Below are 25,055 nucleotides of genomic sequence, written 5' to 3'. Positions count from 1 at the left end.
ATAGACTGCGTACCCGCAAATTAATGAGTGAAATCTGCATACAATCTGCATAAACGCACAAATCATGATTTTCCAATAACTTTTGTACTAAAATACATTTTACATTTCCAACTGAAACCACACATATGCAAAAATCACATTCCGGGTGGAAGATGAAATTTTATACATTGATATTTCATATTAAATATATTTCATATACAGTGAAAGAGTAAGACAAGGTAGTTTCAAGGTAGCAATTTACGTTTATTTGTATAGCGCTTTTCACAATAGACTTCACAGAAAATGCTTGTTTTTAATGTTACAATTTATGATATTATGATGCTATCAGTTAGAGATGAGCGTTTCAAAGTAACGTCCATTAGAATACTTCAATTTCATTAATATTAGAATGGGGTTAAGAGCAAATTAAGAACAAATGTGCGTACATGCATGTGGTGAATTAGGCTGAACATTTTTTGTAAGAAGTTCTCCTGTGAGTATAAATTTGAAGTAATCCACACAGTTATAAGTGAATGAGGCCCAATATTTTAGTTCAAAAACGAAGCTATAAACCGAAGATCATAAAAGAGAGACATCAAAAAAGAACTATATGACCTTCTGAAATGTCTCAAACCATCTACAATTAAGCTGTTATGAAATTACATTTCCTTGGGCCACTTAATCCTGACTTTTTCCTTTCTTTGGTTTCATTTTTTTCTACTGAAATCTTGTCTGCATTTGATCATGGAATTACCTCACAAATCAGCATGTCACTGCTGAGATATGAGAATGGGATGGTTGACAAAGGATGCACAGGTTGACAAAATGATGCAAAGGTCGTACAGCTTGGTCCGCCCACTTTTTCGATTAGCGACAGACGGCATCATCACCTCCTCCTGCTCCAAATGCCGTGCAAGCTGCGCTCCCACCTCTAAGCATGGCTATGATAAGAAGGTGTCAGGACTGAATTACTTGTGTGAGGACCAAAGACAATTCCAAGCTGCACGGAGGGTGGGAGACAGCTGTTAGGATTCCTGGGAATAAGAGGACAGTTGGCAGTTTTTTTTATCATATCAACTTTTTGACCCCAATCTACCCTAAAGTGAAGACACATCATTTACTCCCCATCACTCTTCTTAGTGTCATCCTTCTCCTCTTTTTGGACCCTTATCACCATTAGGACAGGAGGATGAATGGAAACTGTCTTGTCGCAAGGTCATGCCACCCACAGATATCCTTCACAAGACATTTCAGTCTGATAATATTGGCCAGGATTATCCCATGCCTGACGCATACTTTGCATTTCTGACTTTATATTATTAACTTCATGTTCTTGAAATACAAGTTATGTTCTGCTGCTTCGATTTATTATAAAGCTTATTTATTGATTAATTTATTTGTTTTTATTATTATTTTGGTGACTTTGTATAGCAATACTGTACATGACTGCATACACTATACAGAGTACATGATATGATGTTGTGCAAAGAATATGGGTATACAAGCATATAAATTAATTTAAAATAAAATTATTAGTTGTAATAATTTATCCTTTTCTCATGTGTGTTAAAATACTCAATGATGTTGTACATGCTTTAATCAATCACTTTTCAAGCACTGACGTCTTGTTAGGATTTGTATATATCTTTAAATAGTTTGTTGATCCTCTTGCCCCTTGCACCCAGATACTCCATAACTTCTTAACAAGATATATTTAGCCACAATCAGTCCAGAGCTCGCTGTTTAGACATTGGGTGTGGGAGCGATTCATAAATCTAACTTTCCATTGAAGACCAGCAGCTCAAAGGCCCATAGTTTACATGTGTCAAACAAATCCACGTCCATGGGAAGCTGACTGGAAACCAATGACCACACAGGCTCATCTGCTCTGCGGCTTGAGACTGTGCAGATATTTTTTTGTTTTTTGGGGGGTGGTTAGGGGTGGGGGGCTTAAGAAGTGTTTAACTTTGTTCACTATGTATTTAAGATGGTATTTAAATTTGGTAATTGCCAGTTGCCATTGTAAAACAATGTATTTTGCCATGTACAAACGCACAGAACGTGTAAATAAAATGATATTTTGAAGAAACTTTTCAGTGTTTTTTTTGTTTTTAAATTTGTGGTAATTGGTAAAAAAGTATTTATTAACAAATTTTACTTTGACCAAACTTAATGTAGTCCTTGACCTTTGATGCTCAACAAGCTGTTAATCTCCAATTGAAAATTTGATGGTCATTGTCTCTCATTTATCTTGCCACAAAAGCCATGACAGGAAAGTTAGACCAGGATGGGAAACAATGTAGACCCTCCAATGTGTTTATTGAGCTTGAATGATGACCGTTCAGGACCTTCTGACCAATTACTGAAGCATTTGTGTCTGGATATTGTCATCTAATTCCGGGTATTCATTTGTTGTGTTGACAGAGGAAGTTATTAGCATGTGCTTATGATAACAGGCATGCCAATGTTAATAAAAACAACAAAAAATAAATTCTTCAGACATTCTAAGAGTATGAAAATCTTTTAAGGAATTGTATTGTTTCATGTGATTATAATGTCAGAATTCCGATAGACAAACATGTATAAAACAATATAAAGATGGCATAAAAACACATTACTAAACAGATTACTACCTATAAGATTTCTAGCTATGTTCTAGATCTAGTCATAGCTGATTAGCTGCATCAAAAGCAATGATTTAACTTTGATTGCAAATTGTAAGCAGGCAATTTCACTTTCCACATGGGTTAAATGTTTATCATTTCATAAGAACAACAATAAAACCATATGTGAGGAAACATGTATATTTTACTACAGCCTTAACCCAAAGGTATAGTTCACCCAAAAAAGAATATTCTGTTATAATTTACTCACTATCATGTCATTCCAAATCTGTATGACTTAATTTCTTCTGCGGAACACAAAATAAATGATTTTGAAGAATGTAAACCAAACCCCGTGACCATACAGAGGATAAGATGTTTGAAAATGGATGGTAACCAAACAAATTTGGCTATCATGGTCTTCCATTGTATGGACACACACACACACAAAAAAACAAAAAACATTTCTAACATTTCTCAAAATATCTTCTTTAATTTTCCACAGAAGAAAGAAAGTCATGCAGTTTTGGAATGAAATAGAAATTTCATGGATGACAGAATAAAAATGTTTGGGTGAAAATCTCGATTAGTGTTGTAACCTTCGCTCCCTGATGGAGGCAACGAGACGTGGTGTCGAAGACTTGACACTAGGGGTTGCACCAATGAGAAATGGTGAGTGGAATTTGCATGCGCCACTCCCCCAGCAAGAGTGTGTCCCAGCCATCCAGCGTGTAATCCAGTGTTGTGGTAGGAGGGACACCAGGGAACAGCAGTAACCAAGACATTCTTTATCTGTCAGTCACAGTGACGTTGTGTCAAGGACTGACACTAGGAGTCCCTATGGAAAGCACCACACACCGCTGAAATGAATTACGAGATTTTGGCGATGCAGATGTAGACAAGACACTGTTTGCCGGGTAACAAGTGCACTCACATCATAACCTACAGTACCCAGCGCCCCACGTAAGCCACGTAGTCCTTCGTACCACTACATACAATTGGAATAAGTCGCTTCAGCTGGACTTCCTTTTGACCTTTTCTGTTCTTTTTCTTCTTCTTTTTTTGGGGGGAAAACAATCCACAACTGTGCAGACCGGAGCAGTGAAGAAGTGTTCTTTCTCCCTCTATTCTCGAGGCAGCACTTGCAAGTTCATAATTTAGGCCTTAAACAGGGTAGTGGGAACATTAGGCACATAGCCCAGCCAGGGTCTCAGGATTACGTGAGAGTATGTCGGACCAAACTCAAGGCATGTTTCGCTGACAGAGAACCCTCTTGATGGAAGTGAACATGGACAGGAACGCCGTCTTCAATGAGAGGGCCCTAAGCTCGACTGACTCCAGGGCATATTTGTGCAGGCTCCGGGGCCAGCTGTGTGCCAGTGTGTCCGTACAGAGAGGGGGCTTAGTCAGGGAATACCACAGAGGGCATTGTGAGGATTCTTGGGAAATGAACAGGTCTATCTGTGCCTGTGCAGCTGAGGCCGAAACCTCAACAGGGCCAACAACACTGCCAGCAACTCTAGGCAATTGGCATGCCAGCACAGTCGATGTCCTGTCCAGGAGCCTAAGACTGCATGCCCTTTGCATACAGCCAGCCTGAATTGGACACATATGTTGTGACAACATCGTGCTTGGACGCTTGTTGTCGGGACTCAAGTCTGAAGCCAGTGCTGAAGCTGTCTCATATGCATCAACCTGAGCAGTGTTCCAGCTGCTGAGGATGCCCCAAGAGCCTCTGAAATTGTTTTAGTGTGACCACTGTTTTTCCCCTGAATGACTTCAGGTAATTCAGTATCAACTGGGCACGCTTGTTCGTGAGACATACCGTCACTGACTGAGTCTAACTCCCAAGAAAAGAGATGCTCTGCACTGGTGAGAGATTGCTCTTTTCTCAGTTGATATGAAGCCCCAATCGGCTGAGGTGTCCGAGCACCAAGTCCCTGTGCACACACAATAGATCTTGAGAGTTAGCTAGAATCAGCCAGTCATTGAGATAACTGAGAATGTAGATATCCACTTCCCTTAGTGAGGCAAGGGCAGCCTCTGCAACTTTTGAGAAGACGCGAGGAGATAGGGGCAGCCCAAAAGATAGGACCTTGTACTGATATGCCTGACACTCGAAGGCAAACTGAAGAAATGGTCTGTGTCAAAGCAAGATCGAGTCATGAAACTACAAATGTCAGAATGCGTTTTTGCGTCAACATCTTGAACGGGATCCTGTGCAGGGCCCGATTCAGAACTTGCAGATCTAGGATTGGTCGTAACCCACTGTCTTTCTTCGGTACGATGAAGCAAGAGCTGTAGAAACTCTGTAGGTGCCTCTGTCCAGACCACAATTTCTGCACACAGGACAGGGGCGAATTGTGTAGCCGAGTCTGACTGTCCTGATACGCCAGTGTGACGAGTTGGGAAGCACTAGCCAGGTTTCCAAACTCCACACGAGTGGCACCAGAGGAGCAATCATATTTAGCAAGACGTATATCACGCAGCAGAGAGTTGGCCGCCATGTTGGGAAGCTGTGTGTCCCGACCCCGTTGCTGTGGTAGATGAAGAAGCTTTGCATCCTCTGAACACGCCACGCTGACCTGTGTGGGGATTTGTGTGTGCTGTGGCCGGACATGAAGAGGCGAGGGGCTTGCGTCAATCATATCCAGGCTGCAGAATGTGTGACCCAGGGAATGGAGATGAAGGCAGACACCCTGGGTGACAAGCAGACAACCTGCGTGACCTTGGCGGCCTGGTGGTATTGCGCTGAGGCAAGATCTTTAATTTCCTTGGTCTGCTTCTTTACTGCTGAGAACTGCTGGACACAGTCCTCGACAGTGTTGCAGAAGAGGCCACCTTGTGAAGCACACTTCCCTTATCTCAGCAAGGATTAGACAGTGATGGTGTTCCTGGACCATTAACATGGACATCGCCTGGCTGAGAGCCTGTGCCGTGACTTTGGTCTCTCTGAGAGCCAAGTCAGTCGCAGAGCACAGTTCCTGCATCAATGGCAGCTCAGATCTACCCTCGTGCAGATCTCGGAGTGCCTGGATGGACCTGCAGGATAGCTATGGCAGGCAGGGCAGAGGAGGCCTGTACAGTGGCACTGTGAGCCTTCACCATCAGAGACAAAGTGAACTTACAGGCCCTGGAGAGGAGTAATCCTCCAAAGGAGCAATCGCATGCTCCACCTATGGAATGCCCTTGTACCACCCGGCCGCCCCTTCGTCGAGGGTAGTGAGGGCTGAAGAGCTTGTGAAGTGGTACTGGGCAGTAAAAGGTGCCCTCCACGACTTTGTGAGGTTGTAAGCCCGACTAAAGGTCCAATGGCGGTTTTCCAATAATATGGGTGAATGTTTCTGCGCATTACTGTTTTTCCTTTTACGCAACAAAACAAGATTAAATGAAATTCATTTTCTCATATGTATTACCTAGTTATTATATTGTCGCTCAGAGGTCCTCACGTTTTCTGTTTTTAACACGGGTCTCATGATCACAATCTCGTCAGTTTTGATTAATTGCTATATAGCTGAGATTGGTCACATTCACGTTTACACAATCAAAGATACTTTGGTATAGCCCCCATGGAATTGCATACACTTGAATTTAATTTAAACGTTTATTGCCGTTATAGGTATGGCCACTATTACATATATAAGTTGCCCAACATTACTTCTCTTATAATAGCTTTGGATTGGCCATGCAGTGGTTTCCCACGTACGTCTAAATTTAGATTGCTCAAGCAGCATTTGCTGTTCTAAACAGAAATTCACTTCTTGTCTTTGCAAACCAAGTACACTTGAATTGATGCCAAATATTAGTCACCACTAATCTGATGCAAAACTTGCGGGACATACGAATCCGTTTAATCTACAGAATAAAATCAAATGTAACAATTTATTATGTCAGGTAAATGTATCATGCCAATTTCATAATCAGTTCAAAGATAATAAATACAAAACATCAAATGCTCTGGAATAAAGAGAAAAGATGTGAACCTGACATTAGAAAATACATGATGCTGAGAGTCTCGGTCACTCTCAGCATCACGGGCCAATTTGAGCTACAAATCACCACAAGCCTTCTTCAGCATCTCCCTAAATACTTAGACAAAGGAAGAAACCTCTTTTCAAATGTAAACATGAGTTCACAGTGGGAATTTGCATTAACCACCGTCCCAGACTTACTGGGGACAGAAGTTGATTTACATGGGGACACACCCACAGCAGTCAACAAGATATCTCTAAACTCTCCACACCTTATTACCTTTCTGGTTTACTTCTGTGGGAATGAGACCTTTGTACCAGTCGCACTGAGAAATGTCAAATGATACCAACCATGTATAATACTGAATAATAATTGTTCATATTAAACCATATAGATTTTTGGGTGAATTCAGGTAGGGATGGGTGAAGGGAATGATGTGTAAATTGGGAGGTGATCAACTCAAGTGTGATCGTGTCTCGAATGGGGATGGTAATATAGCGGTAATATAGCAAGAGAGTTCAAATGTTAATTTCCTTTGTTTTCTCAGAGAGTAGCCCTCTCTTCCAGTTCTTCCAGTTCCTCCAGTCTTACAAGGTATACTCAGACTGGTGGGAGTCTTATGCATCAGAAGGCACTAAAGGCACACCTCCAATGTTACTATCGACAGCTTATCCTCATCCGGAGCCGCCTTACTTGTCCAAAAACTCCACCAGGTGCAAAGTGCGTGATGAGGAACGGGAGGCCTGTGGGGATTGACTCAGCGGAAACACTCCCGTTGTTGCCCTCATATCACCCTCAGTGCAAGCCATTGAGGCCTTGTGCATTGTTTGGCTGTGCATGGCTGAGGTGACTCCTTCTTTAACCAAAAAAAAAAAAGAGTCCTGACCACAATGTTACCATGCTCATGCTCTCGCAGTGTGGACATGAGCAATCCATGAGAGCTTTTTCAGTGCGGGTACCACCACCCAAACACGCAAGGCAGAGATTGTGGCCATCCGAGGATGATAGATATCAACTGCATTCAGAAACAAACGAAAGGTTTGAGAGGTTTCTCTGAAACTGCTATTTTACACTGAAGTTCCCTGTGGAACTTTGCACTTATCTGTCTGCTGTGGGAGAGACTGCTGTGATGCACTGTATATCCAGCAACTAGCTTCTTCTCTTACTTTTTGAGGTGAATGGCTGAAAAATTAACATAATACACTACTTGGCTCAGAGAACAAATCTGAATGAGTGGATGCATTCCATCTCCTTTTATACTCGTATGTCCGGGGGGATGGCACATGCAAATTCCACTCACCAATTCTTATTGACCTTTTCTGAACTATCAGAGGTGTTAGGGGCTCCCAAGTGTGACTCCAAGTGTCAGTTCTCAACACCACATTAAAGGTTGTATCAGCGATTTCAGGCCCAGACATAAATGATCACATTCATCTAATCACTAACAGGGGTGGGTGTTGTGAGGTTTTCGCGTGCAGCCGTCATAGGCAGCCGTGCACGAGCACAAAACCTCACAACACCCACCCCTGTCGGTGATTGGTTGGAACACTATTTATTTTGGTTTTGAGTGGTGGTGAAACCAATTGTTTTTGTGTGCAGATCTCAGAGCCTAGGCTGCCTACAGAGACCTTTTTTTGACGGCATGCTTATGGGGCGGGCAGCTAGCGGATCGTTAGGAAAGATTAGATGAATGTGATCATTTATGTTTGGGCCTGAAATCGCTGATACAACCTTTAAAGTAACTGACAGATAGGCAACTATCCCTTTAACTGCTGCTAATATCACATTGATCAAATGAGCCAGTGGCAGCAAGCAACAAAGATTTGGAGCCACCTTGTGGTCATCAACCCACAATCTTAAAACAATTAAATTGTAGCCACTCCAAAACTGTATGACTGTTTACTGTGCAACACAAAAGGTGAATTTATGAAGAATATCCTGACCACTCCTTTCTGTAATGCAAGTGAATAAGGACAGGGACTGTCAAGCTCTAAAAATACCATAAACGAATCATAAGAGTAGTCAATATGACTTGTGTGCTATATTCAAAGTATTATGGTGACACGTGATAGCTTTATGTGTGAAACAGACTGAAATTGTAGTTATTTGTTACTAGTTTAAAAGCTAGTGTGCAAAGATTCCTTAAAGGTAAGCACTGTAGCCATCATACTGTATTTTTTTGTCCGTTGTTCAGTCTTTGCCTAAAAACAAGTGATGCATTATCTGTATCAAGACTCCACTGATGTTCTCTCTCTCTCTCTCTCTCTGTCTGAAGAAGAAATCTGTCCTTTTTATGGCTACTTTATGTTTTTGTAGTAATGGATTATTAATGAGAACTTAGAACTGAACTTTTATGACAATAATACAGCTATATGACAGTAATACCTATTAACAGGTTTGTACTTGCCATATCCTCCTCAATCCAAAGTCCAATAAACAACTTTGGTTTAGGTTTTCTTCCCAAATGGTTTTGATAGATTTTTTTCTTTTTGGAAACGCACAAAAAAACAAACAAACAAAAAAAATGTTTGTAACGGCTCACACACCTGTTTAGTTTTTCCTTTGATTTGTCCGCTATTTAGTGTCATTCGTTTCTTTGCTCCTCTGGATTTGTTGATGTTTCCTGGACTGATTCCGGTTACAGAGCTTTATCGCCTGGCTTTCGACTACGCTCCCCTGTCTTCCATGTACAGAACCCGGTTTTGTTCATTAAATGTTCGTTGCTTTTTATCTTTTATTTATTATACTTAAAAAATAAATTTAGGTTTTTTTTCTTTTTTCATAAATGACTTTTGGAAGTGCGATTTGATTAGGCTACCATGCAGCTTTAACAAAGTTGAATTAACTAACCTTCTATGTCATTTTTACTCTTCAAAGTGCACACTTGCAGGTGTTGATTATAATTAATTTACTGTTAGGCCCATAAATAATAATAAGGATAAACATTATTTAAAAAGTATATAATTATCTGACTATTTAAAATGAACAACAAAACATAACATGCTAAATGGGGGATATCTATAGCATAAAAAATTAATTGTCAGAACATCGTCTCGCAGTTGCTGAATGTCGCGCAACAACGTTGCTACAGCCCTGTCAAGTCTTATTACAATTCTACGTTGTTACAATGTTGCGAGCACGTAGACAGCGACGCTGCCATAGTAGAAATGCAACGCGCACAGACATTGCCACAACGTAAATGTGTTTGCTGGGTAAAGACACGATTTCAACAAAATGTCTTCACACACACACACACACACACACACACACACACAACGCTAGGTTCTGTTTCTATAACAGTACGATACTTATATTTTCTTTCATTCGAGTTCGTTTTGTGAAGTGTCGGATTACAAACACATTGTTCGAAAGGTTAAAGGTAATTATTAACAGAGTTTGTCAATACTTTCACTTTAAGGTGAGAAGACTTTGAACCAAAACAAAACCATTTAAAATCAATGGGATATATTGCCATATTAAATCCACTATTTTCTGAAGGCTGATTTCGTAGGCCATCTAATCTGATGAAGCAGCGTGATAAAAACTGTATGAAGATATTTAAATATTCCTTCAGTAGTAGGCGACAGTACCGTTAGTCAATATGATTAGCCTACCATTAACCGCTATAAGGAAAATGCGCAGTCAGGACTTTTATTTTGAACTGCTCTGAAGATATTTTGTGTTTTCAGGGAGTTTGACATTCGTTGCTTATTATGGAGGAAGAAGAATCCATTCCGCCAAAGCCAAGAGTTTATCTGGAGAGAGAGGAAGGGAGTGCTACCTTTAAAATGGGTTTTTATGATGAGAGAAAAGAAGAGAGTGAAGTTCATCATCCGTTGCAAAGAGCAGCATCTCCAGTTCTAAGCTATGTGTCTTTGAAGAGTGACAGATCCATGGCTGAGCCTCCTAAATTCAGTGATGAAGCAGAACACTTTCAACCCAGGGAAGTCAGCTGAATATACACTTGTAAAAATAAAATTGTAATCGTGTGACCAAAAAGTTTTGAAAGATCATGGCCTGGTTTCACTGGTTTAACATGGTTCACCTTGAGCATGAAATATATATAGGCTTTTTAATTAATTTCAGCATTTTCAGTCTTTCAGGGAAAAAGGAGGATTGTGCTGTTCACCACCAGTTTCAGGGAGCAGCATCTCTATCAACCTATATGTCTTTGAAGAGTGACAGATCCATGGCTGAACCTCCTAAATTCAGTGATAATGTTGGACACTTGCAGGCCAGGTGAGTTTATACATGAATATAGTCATATTATTCTTGATACTTCATGGTGATTCATGATTTTTCATGGCTGATTTTCTTTTTACAAGCAAATTGGCGATTCTGATATCTTTTGACTTTTTTTTTTAGCAAATTTATTTGTTGTGTATTTTAATCACGATATAAACAAAAATGCTACACACATGTAGCATGAGCGGTTGTTTTTATTTGAATTAGATTGTTTAATTTGAAGATTTAAAGCGAACATTTTTGAAATTATGCTACATAAGTCACCTGCATGAAACAAAAACAGCAGACAGACTTAATAAATATGTAAATTCACTCTCTGACAGTAGGTGTTATGAAGTCTTATTACAGACTTCGTAATATTTCCCCACAAATGACATTTTGGGAAATTATTGCAATGCTGTTTGTGTGCAAGTCCGGAAAAGTAATCAGCCAAATAAATAAAAATAAAAAACCTGTTGCTGATCATGTGTTTGGAGGAAAAAACGTCCGGTTCTGATTTATGGCCTAAGTCATTGTAGACGATACAAATTACATGAGTGATCTTTAATGTCAAATGCTACATTTTAGGTTTAAACAACTCAGGTGATACTGTCCTGCAGTGTGACATACATCTAAAACTACTTTAAACAGCATTTTGTAAGGTATATATTAAGCTTAAATCTCAAGGTGATGCCTAGTATGTATTTTAATTAATTTAAGTATTTGCAGTTTTTCAGAGAAAATGGAGGCCTGTGCTGTTCACCACCAGTTCCAGAAAGAAGCATCTCCACTACCAAGTTGTGTGTCTTTGAAGAGTGACAGATCCATGGCTGAGCCTCCTAAATTCAGTGATAAAGTAGAACACTTCAAACACAGGTGTGTTTACACGTCCATTAACGCTCATTTAATTATCTTCAGGAATGGAATCATGTAACAAAGTGGAAATAGTATTCAATATACATATTACTTGAGATTTTACAGGAAATGAGCTAAGTCCCATTTGTTTTATTAATTTACATCCTTTATTTTATTTAAATACAAGTTTCTGAAGCTAATTCTAATTTTAACATTTTGTCTAATTCCAAATGTTTCTAGGTAAATGTGAATGTAAGATCTACAGTGGCTGCATTATGTATCTGTAGATGAGAGCATGCAGTTTATTTGTATAAGTCCCTTTCAAGGAAAGTTTGTATATTTCTATAGGGAAAAAGATTTTTAACAATAAATTATAAACCTATTATTCCTGCATTATATTCAACTTGTTTTTTTAATCATTTTTTAACATCAGAATTTATTGGTAAAAAAATACATTACCCATAATGCTGTACAGAAGATTCCACCAGTCAGAGTTGAAACAAGCAAAATGAACCAAAAGAGGCTTGTTTGAGATGAGCAAAATCTGCCCAGAACCGATTACCGGTGATCACCGCGAGATGCATGCCAGTTAGAAATGTGTCAAGAGTGTGGTGCGACTTGCTCTGATGTCTTTCTGCTCGTATCAAAAAACTCTCGAGATGGTGAGGCGTCAGTGCCGGATTCTGCAGGCAGATCAAAACCATGATGGGAAACCACATGCTGACGACGCAGCTTAAAGGGGTGGTTGATTATGATTTCACTTTTCTAACTTTAGTTAGTGTGTAATGTTGCTGTTTGAGCATAAACAACATCTGCAAAGTTACAATGCTCAAAGTTCAAAGCAAAGGAAGATATTTGTTTTTTAAGGACTACAAAAAACGGCTGGTAGGGACTACACAACATTCCTCTCGGGTTAGTGACATCACTAACCCTAAAATGTACATAAAACCTGCTCTCGGGAACACGCAGTCCACGTTGAGAAGAGGAAGAGTTGTTGTAGTCGAGCACATTTGTGAGTCTGCTCAAGCTGTCGCTTCCTCTTTTCACATGCAATACAGAACGTAACACAAATGCAATGGCATGTCACTCCTTGGCATCTTACAACAGTTGCCACACAAGCGATTTTATATATTATCATGACAGAATATGCTTATCAAAGACTTGAAGATGGTTAACTCCACATCAGCAACATAAATTCATCAACTAACCATTCAGAAACATCTATTTACATTTACATCTATAACATTTATTTTCATATAAAAGTAACAGAACTTAAAATACATCACATTTATTAGCAACACACACAGCACTTGAGTGTGAATCACGCAACATCCACCATTGATTTAGGAGGTGTCTGATCCACTACGAGATGGGAAAACTATCAATCTTGGCTGCACTTATTTCACTTCTCCCCTCACTGCAGCCACCTACTCTCGTCTAAATTTCAGGCAAGGTGAGGTACATCTCAAATGAACCCTAATATCTCATTAGCTCCTCCCATGAATAACCCCAAATGACATAATCAAGTCAGTCTCCCTCCACTCTCAAAATATTTAAATATTTGAATATACAGTACATGCATATTTTTGAAACTTAAACTTAAAATATATTGTTTTTATGTATAATCAACATTTTTTAAATGAGTAATTTTATATTTTGCTATTGTTTTTTATTTGATAAAACTTAATGGGATTGTAGTTCTTTCTATCACTAAAGCCGTTAAGTACACAGACTTGTCCTATTTGTCTTTTTTGCTTCAAATCAAAGTTTGTAATGTTGTGCTTCACCTCATAGCTTATAACAGGGACAGCCATATTGTGCATTGCACTTTCTTCCTTTCATAAGTAATATTACTGCCCTACAAAGGCAAAAGACCTTAACTCGCTAGAGTGTGGAACTGAGAAAAATGACTTTAAAGATTTTTAGTTGCCCCACCAAATTAATTATAGGTAGGACACTGGAAATCTGGCAAATAGATGTTTTAGTAATGAAAATTATATTACTTGAAAAAAATCTTGAGCTCAAACTTGACTTTTGACCACTATTTTAAAGTTACTGTACTCTGCCTTTGTATTGTCAGCAAAAAGTGAGAAGTCATGCCAAGGCAAAAGGCAGTAACTTCCACATTATCAATATTTGGATGCTGATCACCATTAACAAAATCATTATAGTAACACACACCTGTATAAAATCTAGTGATCATGGCATTTATTTTGTATAATTTACAATTATTTATAGCCATCTACTTATTGCTATCCTGTGCTTTGGTTGCATTCTGATGGAATTATTAATACATTTGACATGACAAAATACCTCCATAGATATATTAGTCCAGCGTTGGCTCGACCGTGTTTAGGGCGGTGCTGAAGGCGCCGGCGAAGTTTTGGAACTCTGCCAGCTAGATGCATGAGTGTTTCAACCAGGTCCGGTACCCGAACTGGGTGAGGCGGGGCTTTAGTTCTTTGTTGTATTCATCTGCTACGGCATGTGTAACATTTTTCTGTCAACTCTGCATATGCATAATCCTTCGCGATCGATATCGCATGTTTGTCGATGGAGCGGTTTCAGACCACACTAAATGTTCTGACCGCGTTTGTGCAGAAGAAAGCTCTGAGGACATCAGAAGTTACAGGGACTGATGGCAGGTGTACAAAGTACACCGTAATTTAAATTTTAATGGACAGTAAAACAAAGGCAGATAACCGTACAATCTGATAGGTAGCATTATTTGATAGAACACCGGCACAGTAACTTCATATTGACGCGCGGTTAAACAAAGGCAGAGTACCGTAACTCAATTTGAGCGTTCCAAAACAAAGCCAAAGAGCGGTAACTGGTGTAACGGTGTTCTGCCTTGGTTTCTCATAGACTTTTGGAAGTTACTGTTAAGAAAACTCATTATTTTTAACTCATTATTATTCAGTCATTTTTAAACTCCGTAAAAACAACGGAATTGATTCAAGATACTCATCCACATGATAAAGGAGGTCTTGAATGTGCCAAAAAAATAAATAACTCATTTTCGACCAAAAACGAAGTTACGGTCTTTTGCCTTTGCACGGCAGATTAGTGCATCGTCTTTGTATCTCTAAAGTCTCTGTTTATAATCCCTTTACATTTAATATCTTAATTAGGAGTCATATTGAAGATAATGCTGTCTCAGAGTGTTCAATATATCCTATATTATTTACTCAATAGGAAGTACTACAGATGACACCATGTCTTAATATTTTAATTGATTTCAGTCTACAAAAATGTTTTTGTATTTCTATTGTCTTTGTTTCTACAGTGGGAAAAAGAAACAGATGGATCAAGATCAGTCTACGTACCTGTCTGGAGATGATGTCTGTTTTCAGTGCAGAAAAGGATCTGACATTTTGACACACATGAGAAGGTCCGGTCCTGCTGAAGAGAAGCTGAACTCTTACCAACCAGTAGATGGCATCCTACAACGTATCAAAAATAGTCACAAAACCAGCATGAAGAACAAGTATGAGAGTTTGTGTGAAGGAATCAATATACAAGAGAATAAAACCCTCCTGAACAAGATTTATACACAGCTTTATATAATAGAGGGAGAAAGTGAAGGAGTAAATGAAGAACATGAGGTTGTACAAATAGAGAAAGCCAAGACTGAACGCTTACAAGGTACTCCAATCAACTGCAATGACATTTTCCAGCCCATACCTGATCCAAGTTATGAGAGAAAAGACGAAAAAGAAAACATAAAGATCGTTCTTACCAAAGGCATTGCTGGAATTGGAAAAACAGTCTCTGTGCAAAAGTTCATTCTCGATTGGGCTGAGGGCAAAGCTAATCAGGATATTGATTTTCTCTTTGTTCTTCCATTTCGGGAACTCAACTTGGTTAAAGATGATCAGTACAGCCTTCACAGACTTCTGCTCGACTTCCACCCAGAACTTTCTGAGTTTGATACAAAGATGTATGATTTGTGTAAAGTCTTATTCATCTTTGATGGTCTGGATGAAAGTAGAATTATGTTGACATTTTTACACTGTGAGAAAGTTTTTGATGCCTTTACAACATCATCAGTGGGCATGTTGATGTCAAATCTCATTAAAGGAGAGCTGCTGCCCTCTGCTCTCATCTGGATCACATCCAGACCTGCAGCAGGCAGTCAGATCCCCTCTCATTACATCAGCCGTGTGACAGAAGTACAGGGATTCAATGACCTTCAGAAGGAGGAATATTTCAGGAAGAGGATCAGAGATGAACATCAAGCCAGCAGAATCATCTCACACGTAAGAACAGCAGGAAGCCTTCACATCATGTGTCACATACCGGTCTTCTGCTGGATCTCGGCCACTGTGCTTCAGAACATCCTGAAACAAGATCACAGTGCAGAAATCCCCAAAACACTAACTGAAATGTACATACATTTTCTGATCATTCAGACCGATATGAAGAGGCAGAAGTATGGTGAGAGAAATGGGAAAGATCCAAAGTTGCTACTGCAGTCAGAAAGAGATGTGATTTTGAAACTTGCTGAGCTAGCTTTCAAAGCTCTGATGAATGGTGATGTCCTGTTTTATGATGAGGACCTCAAAGAGTGTGGCATAGATATCAACGAGGCCTTGGTGTATTCTGGGATTTGCACTGAGATCTTTAAGGAGGAATCTGTGATCTATTCAAGGAAGGTGTACTGCTTTATTCATCTGAGCTTTCAAGAGTTTTTTGCAGCGTTGTTTTTGTTTTCCAACTATTTAAACAAGAACAGTGATGTTCTGAAAATGTTCCAGAAGAAGAAAGGGAGAGGAAAGTTCAAACCGCTGTCCAATGAAGTTTCACTTGATGTGTTTCTGAAGGGTGCAATTGATGAAGCACTGAAAAGTGACACCGGACATCTGGATCTTTTCCTTCGATTTCTTCATGGCATCTCATTGGAGTCAAATCAGAGACTTCTCCAAGGTCTGCTCACACACATTGAGGACAACCCTGAAAGCATGAAGAAAGTGACAAAAAACCTCAAACAAAGTCAGAAGCAGAATGTTAGACCAGAAAGATGGATTAATCTCTCACATTGCTTGATTGAAATGAAAGATACTTCTATTCTTGAATACATTCAGGCTTTCCTTAAAGCTGAAGGAAAAGGAAAAAGAAAAATATATCTGTCTTCTATCCACTGTTCAGCTTTGGCTAACATGCTTCTAATGGCAGAGGATGTGTTGGAAGAGCTAAACCTCAAGCAATACAACACAAAATCCATAGAGGCTCAAAGGAGACTGGTACCAGCTGTGAGGAACTGTCGAAAAGCACTGTGAGTTTTGATTGATTTGAAGAAAGCCTATATCAATAATTTTTTATCTCCAAAGAACTATACAGCCACCTGTTGTTACCTGTAATAGTTCTTGCATTATATTCTTTCATTTCAGATTGGCAGGCTGTAATCTCACTGATCAATCGTGTGAAATTGTGGCATCAGCTCTACAGCCAGCAAACTCCCCTGTGAGAGAGTTGGACATGAGTAACAATGACCTGCAGGACTCAGGTGTGAAGCTCATTTCTGTTGGACTCAAGAGTTCACACTGTAAACTGGAGACACTGAGGTCAGTTACAGGTTGTTATCACTCAAATATTTTGAAGTAATATCATCATCATTTGTAAAGATTGTGAAGCAAAAGGGCAGTTGGAAAGTATACAGATCATGTTGGGAATGAAATCGAGTCAATTGATTGTCCAATATAAATATGACTGGTTTTATGCATGACTTAATTAAGTGCTGTTCCCCACTAAATAATTTTTTGTCTTACTGTGCGTTGAAAATTATTCTTAAAATTGTGTTATTTTATGTGGTGGTTTATATAAAATGTAAAAATATTAGAGATCATTTCATTTCAATCGATCATTTTATTGTAATATTCAGCACAATAATATATTTGTAATATTTTTTCTTTATAGATTGAAATGCTGTAAACTCACCATACAGTCCTGTGAATCTGTGGCTTCAGCTCTGTTATCAGCAAATTCATGCCTGAGAGAGCTGAACCTCAGTAACAATGACCTGCAGGATTCGGGAGTGGAGCGGCTCGCTGCTGGATTGAAAAGTCCATACTGTAAACTGGAGTTATTGAGGTCAGCTACATATAGAAAAGAATATAGTCAAAACACTAAAAAAAAAATAGATTGCAGATTTGATGTCTAATCATCTAAAAAAATGAGGTAATATTAAATGATGAACACCCATAAAGACATTAGTAGTATTGCATACAAGTTACACAAAGTATTCCAAAGTATTCTTGTTTCTATATGATTTTTGAAGCAGTGTAAAAAAAAAAAAAGTGTGAACACACACAAACTTGGTGAGACTTTAAATAAAAAAAAAATGTATGCCTGTATGACTTTAATCTGGAAATTGTATTAACATTAAATGGAAACATGAACAGACATCGGACTAAAACAATGACTATTAGTCCATGAGCCAGGGGGGTTGATCGGTATCATCGGGGGGACAAATGCTATCATTGTTTTTTGGCAAGGTATACACTCCTAGTATTAGAAAAATCATGATAGCAGTGCAGGGGTGGTAGTGAAATCACTTTTTTCAGCTTATGAAGTTACTAACCCCCTAAAATAAATTCCGTTTTTGTAATCTGGTGTATATCTGGTTTAGGCTCATGCTAGGGATATTGTCAATATTCTATAATATGGTGCTTTGTATCGTTGGAAAGGGGACCTTTTAGGCTTTCATTTAAGCCCAGTACTGAATCTGTCTGACAAACACAGATGTCACATGACTTCTTTAAACCAGAAATGGTGGATTTTGACAGTTTGACAAGGTTTTGTCAGTTTTGTGAAAAGATTGTTGGTTCAGTTGACTGGTTATAACAACAATACCAATTATGCCATCTTCAATCAACTTCCATTGAGTTCCAGGGATATTAAATGTAAGTACAAAATACTTTTTCTCTTGTGCTTGTGAATTGGTGGGGAATAGTAGCAGTGGCTAATGTAAGCTTGGTGTTTTTAGCAGGCTAGCTATCTAGCAGGCTAGCTAGCTTGCAGGTTAAAAAGTGTAACAGTAACTGCTACAGTGCAGTCAGGGCTCTCAAGTGTCACGTGACAGTCACTAATTTAGGTCTTTTGTCACGCCCTCTCGCCAAACATTGTATTTCGGAAATTGTGAAAAAATGTGTGTTATTTCTGGTTTAAAGAAGTCATGTCACCTCTGTGTTTGTCAGACAGATTCAGTACGGGGCTTAAATGAAAGCCTAAAAGGTCCCCTTTCCAACGATACCAAGCACCATATTATAGAATATTGACAATATCCCTAGCATGAGCCTAAACCAGATATACACCAGATTTCAAAAACAGAATTTATCTTAGGGGGTTAGTAACTTCATGAGCTGAAAAAAGTGATTTTGCTACCACCCCTGCACTGCTATCGTGATTTTTCTAGTGCTAGGGGTGTATACCTTGCCAAAAATCACTATGAGACTTTGTCCCCCCAGATGATACCGATGGACCAAATTTGGGGCCCTGGCTCATGGACTATATGTAAAAAATTATGCAAACACTATTTGAAGAACTGAATGTAAAAAAAAAAAAAAAAACATAAGCACGTTTCCCAAGGCTGGTATTGGTGTAAAAAAATCCTTTTATTTTGTAGTTTGTCTGGCTCTAAACTCACTGACCAGTCCTGTGAAACTCTGGCCTCAGTGCTACAGTCAACTGACTCCTGCTTGAAAGAGTTGAACCTCAGTAATAACAACCTGCAGGATTCAGGGCTGGAGTTGCTCTCTGCTGGACTGAATAGCTGTAAACTGGAAAAACTAAGGTTTGTGAAGCAGTGTCTGAATGTGTACCTTCTAATCCTGACAGTATTAGACATGCATTAAAAGCTTGATTTTGATCTTTGACCAGATTTTTTTTAAATATTTGGAATGGATTGTGGTGTTGTTAATATCATCAGGATGTTACATATTATTACCTCATATGAAACATAATAGAATGTAATTAATTTGCTCTGTTTATTTTAGATTGGACAGCTGTAGCCTCACTGGTCAGTCCTGTGAAGTGATTTCTACAACTCTACAATCAGTAAACTGTCTTCTGAAGGAGCTGGACCTGAGTAACAATGACCTGCAGGATTTAGGAGTGGAGATTTTCTTAGCTGGGCTGAAAAGTTCACACTGTAAACTGGAGATACTGAGGTTTGTGTTTCAGATCAGTTTCATTGATATACTAGTACTATGACTGTCTATTAATATATTTTGAAATGTATGTTTATGCACAAGAGTATGCTCGCTTTGTACTTTCATGCTCAAAAATCAAAATAATTTGATTAGCTGTCTGTGTAATATTTAAGAAAATTGCTGCAACATTGGGGTATACACATGAGTCAGTTCACCTGCTATGCATTTTAATATTTTTTTCACCTGCTATGCATTTTAGTGTTTTATTATTATTATTATTATTGTTGTTTTGAACAGAATGTCCATTTGTAATCTCACTTATCGGTGCTGTGCAAATGTGGCCTCAGTTTTACAATCAGCGAACTGCCCCTTGAGAGAGCTGAACCTGAGCAAAAATGACATGCAGGACTCAGGAGTGGAGATGATCTCGGATGGACTGAAGAGTTCACACTGTAAACTGGAGATACTGAGGTGTTTTACAAGCTCACATTTCACTATCAATGGAAGTTTACACTATATGATTTTAAACACACTATATAAAATATATTTTGGAAGTGAATCTAGACACTGCACTATATGACAACAGAAGGTACCAGAAGACTATATTTTGTACCATTTCCTTTCAAATACTAGTTCTGTACTAGTACTAGTTCTCTATGAGAGAGAGAGAGAGAGAGAGATCTTATGTCTTCAACATCTTTAAATGTCTGCCTTTGTAGACTGTCTGGCTGCTTTATCACAGAGAAAGGCTGTTCTGTCCTGGCATCAGCTCTGACTTCAAACCCCTCACACCTGAGAGAGCTGGACCTCAGCTGCAATTATCCAGGAGAATTAGGTGGTCAGGTTCTCTTGGCTAGAGTGAATGATCCAACCTGCAAATTGGAGATACTCAAGTATGTTGTACAATAAGACTTTTTTTGTCATGCGTATTTAATTATATGCGTGTATTTAGTTATATGTGTATACTAAGTTTTTGTTTCAGATACTGAGACGCATCAAATCAGCATAGATTCTGACCATTTTGGTACCCTTGAGAACACATTGAATCAAGTTTATTTTTCTTACCGCATTGGCAAATAGTTTTCTATTTTTACATAAATCTAACAAAATGCTGAAGATTTTACTTGCAACTAGAAAAAAAACCCATTTAGTAAGAAAAATAACTTTTCACATAATACATCTCAAATGAAGTCTATGTTTTAGTAAATTTAGAGAAGTAAATTTGTTTATTTTAAGGATGTCTAGATGTTTTGTAGGAAATAAATGGCTTTATTCAAGTGACATCACAGCCGGTTAGGATTTGCTACTTCACACCACACAAGGATTTGCTACTTGTTATTGTTAACCAATTTACTAGACAGAAATTTGGAGACAGTACAAAAATAATTAATAAGGATTTAAAAACAAACAAACAAACAACCATAGAAAGCAAGCATGCACATCCAAAAATATAGTTTTTCATGGAATCTTTAAAATGATAGTGAAGTAACACCTATAGAAATGGCATGCAGTACAAATACAAACAACATATAACAAATTTCTGTCATGACAACTCTCTGAGTGTTTGGCATGGTAATGGAAATGACAATAGCTGCTTGTCCACCATCAAGCCAAAACTTTCTCCTTGCTAACCGTTCCATTCCGTGCTGATCCGACCCATCCTGTACGGATATGGTTTAATTTTCCACTGTGGGGCTGCTCTTTGCAATGTTATACAAATGTGTCAATAGTTGCTTTGGTAATGCAAGAGTTTACAGACGATATGAGATGTAAATGGCGACATCACTACATGCATTCTCTCAGCACGGTTGGCTAAGATTTCCGGGCTGAGAACAGTTTGTAATCGTGCCATGCCGAACCAAGCTCAAGTGGAAACATAACTGGAACCGTTCCTTACCGTTCTTACAACCGTTTGGTCCGATGGTGAAAAATGTTGATGTGTTTGGCCTTGGCGAAATAGATCTGCTACTGCTGCTGCTGTTGCTGTTGGTTATTGCTGCTGCCAATACACACACAACTAGGGTGACCACCATCAAACAAACCAAATGTTGGACGATTACAAGTTTGTGTGGAACAAATATAATGTTATTATATAATGTTTATCTAACTTAATTTTAAAAAACATTTGTATTCTGCCTTTCTGCTGATTCAAATACTTTGTTCTTTAGTCCCTTCCAGAAAACGCCATTACATCACAATGTCTTTATTATGACCGCCGCTAGCATAGCTAGCGAAAGCGGTCATATAGGGATTGTCAAAGTTTTTTTTTTGTCATCTACTGAATTTTTCGTCAACGATACCAGGGACACCGAAACACCGGGGAACATGAAATTTGGTGGGCATGTAGCCCCACTAGACTTTTACGGAAAAATTTCGTTTGGTCCCCGGGGGCCACACCCCCCCCCCGCGCTGGGCCCCCCCAAACCCCAAAAAAGCAGTTTTTCCTAAAGGAAATTTTTATTTTTAAGTATTTATTTTTATTTTTTTTTAGGATACTATGCATCCTGATAAAGTTCCCTTGGCCTTTGGAATTAAAATAGCCCCACATCATCACATAGCCTTCACCATACCTAGAGATTGGCATGATTTTATTTCAGTTAGCCTAAAAGCTAGTTTGATTTGCATTGAGAGATTATCTTATCGAAAGTACCCCATGCCAATCTCTAGGTATGGTGAAGGCTATGTGATGATGTGGGGCTATTTTAATTCCAAAGGCCAAGGGAACTTTATCAGGATGCATAGTATCCTAATTTTTTTTTTTTTTAAATACTTAAAAATAAAAATCTGCCTGCCTCTATGGGAATTTAACATAGGGGTGTACTCACTTATGCACCATGTATTTTAAGGAAGAACATTTATTTATTTACGATACATTATTCATTCACAAAGAAAATTGGTGTCCTTAAAGATTGGATTTTTCCTAATTTTTTAAATTAAGGCATTAAGTTCAATTTCCAAAATATGATTTTTTATTCCTCTTTTTAGTCAACTTTAGCATGGGTGTATTCACTTATGCATTGCACTGTATAAAGAAAACTGAAACTGAAAAAGTACGCCGCAAAAAGAATAAATAAAATACTTTCTTAAAAAGGCAAAAGTACGCACGCACGTTTTCTTAATATGATAACTGATGAAAATGTGGGACATTACTTTACTGTATTTGTGTTATAAATTGGCAGAATTTTTTTTTTTCTTTTTTCCGCAGTCTGAACCATGAGGGCAAGTTTAGGATTACAGCTGGATTACGAAGATGTAGGTTTTTACACACACACACGTGAAACTTTTTTCTACATTTATTGTGTTGTCTATGATCTTTCTCTGATCTCTATTCCTGTCTGAGTACAGATGCCTGTGAGCTCACACTGGACCCAAACACTACACACACACATCTGTGTCTGTCTGAGGGGAGCAGAACTGTGACACATGTAGAAGAGGCACAGTCATATCCAGATCACCCTGAGAGATTCGAGTGCTGTCCTCAGGTTCTGTGCAGAGAGAGTCTGTCTAGACGCTGTTACTGGGAGGTTGAGTGGAATGGGAAGAACGGAGTCTATGTTTCAGCGTCATATAAAGGTATCAGGAGGAAAGGAGAGAGTAATGACTGTGAGTTTGGATCCAATGAGAAGTCCTGGAGGCTCATCTGCTCTGATAACAGTTTCTCAGCCTAGCACAATAATGAGAGGACTAAAATGCATCTACCGTCATCCTCATCTCGTTCTAAAAGGGTAGGGGTGTATTTGGACTGGCCAGCTGGCACTCTCTCCTTCTACAGCATCTCTGACACAAACAGAGTCATACACTTACACACATTCCACTCCACATTCCCAGAGCCTCTCTACGCAGGGTTTGGCCTTTATTCTGGCTCCTCAGTGTCTCTGTGTCAGATTGAGATGTCTCTTGTTGGACAGAACGCAAACAACTGTGGGAATGACAGAAATACAGTTTTAATATAACAAACACTTAAAGCAGAACTGTTATGTTTGTTCTACAAACACATAAAATACTATTTTTATTTTACTGATAATAAAATATAGTTTTTTTTAAAAGAAATCCTGTGAAGGAACATTTTGTGTACATTTTGGTACTTTTACAGAGATTTGTCTTCATATTAAATATGTTTATATTTATGTCCAAATAAAAGAAAAAAGTAATTTAAAGTCACAGATGCAAAACAACCCAATTTCCAGGGATAATCAACACAAAAGTTGATCAGAAGTGATCACGTCATAATACATTTCTTCAAGATCTCGATTTAACAGTTGTTTTCTCTTTGTTTTTTTTTCTGCTGGAAACAAAAAGGTAACAAAATCCATAATATATCTACTGTTAAATCATGTATAAATGAGTTTTTATTTATTTATTTATTACTGTGATTTTAAGACACGCATCTGTACTAATTTCAGATGTACATGAACAATGAAGCTGTTGTAGTGTTTGATTGTGGAGCTGGAGCTGGTTATTTCTCTTTCAATTGGAGATCAGGCTGTTTCAAACATATATGTCTATTTTCACCATGCAGAGTTTTCAAAACAGTTTTATATGTGTTATTGTGGGGGGAATTTATAATTATAATGGTCCTTCACACACTAGGATGAAACAGTAGGAACATCACAAATCAAAATAGTGCACACTAATATCTGATTATGTTTTTTAAATTAACTTTTGAATTTTTTAAATATTTTTTAGATAGATACGTTTCATGAAAAATTTTGAGGAGATTTTTTTTAGGCTCTTATAATACTTTATTTAAAATTTCTGTGCTTCATACATATTTGCATTGCTAGTGGAAGATGCTTATTTTGTTTTCAAGATTAGGTTTTCAGTAAATTTACATCTATAGCTGTGAACCCATGTTTAAATAAATTGATCACAAATTATGTATTCATGTCATTCAATCATTCTGCTGTTTCTGCTCACTGAACACTTCATCATGTAACAATTGTCAATATCAGGAGTAGTTATTTGATCTGCCTCAGATGGCAGGCCACCGACAGCCCACAGATTTACACCTTTAAAATCATGCAAATGGGGGATGCAATGATTTCTATCATACAGAAGTGACCAAATATTAAAGATTAAGTGGACATTTGAATTAAATGTTGTTGACCAATATTAAACAAGCATATGATCATAATACCCTTTGCACATTCAGAGACTCTCTTCTGCAGACCTCAGTTGTAACTAGTGGTTATTTGAGTTACTGGTGACTGTCACAGAACTGCCGCTCTCTGGATATTTTCTCTTTTTTGGGCCATTCTCTGTAAACCCT

The 25,055-nt window shown here is 38.3% G+C and overlaps 1 protein-coding gene across 2 annotated transcripts; it reads left to right on the top strand.

Moving 5' to 3' along the window:
• The first annotated feature begins 9,683 nt into the window (after positions 1-9,683).
• LOC311294539 (uncharacterized protein) lies at positions 9,684-24,680 on the top strand. Of its 2 annotated transcripts, XM_084415475.1 has the most exons (12): positions 9,684-9,933; positions 10,244-10,793; positions 11,508-11,654; positions 14,923-16,911; positions 17,027-17,200; positions 17,553-17,726; positions 19,261-19,428; positions 19,631-19,804; positions 20,084-20,257; positions 20,506-20,679; positions 22,992-23,038; positions 23,132-24,680. In XM_084415475.1, the coding sequence occupies exons 2-12, from the start codon at positions 10,567-10,569 to the stop codon at positions 23,452-23,454; spliced, it is 3,771 nt and encodes a 1,256-aa protein (XP_084271601.1). In that variant the 5' UTR covers positions 9,684-9,933; positions 10,244-10,566; the 3' UTR covers positions 23,455-24,680. The 2 variants fall into 2 exon arrangements, 1 of the variants encoding a protein (XP_084271601.1); XR_014628070.1 differs by lacking the exons at positions 22,992-23,038; positions 23,132-24,680 and having other exon boundaries at positions 20,134-20,257; positions 20,506-20,645.
• Positions 24,681-25,055: the final 375 nt, after the last annotated feature.

The sequence above is a fragment of the Rutilus rutilus genome (assembly GCF_951802725.1).
Source record: "Rutilus rutilus genome assembly, chromosome: 7".
Taxonomy (NCBI): domain Eukaryota; kingdom Metazoa; phylum Chordata; class Actinopteri; order Cypriniformes; family Leuciscidae; genus Rutilus; species Rutilus rutilus.
Note: the sequence above shows the minus strand (reverse complement) of the source record. Positions and strands in the feature narration are given on the sequence as shown.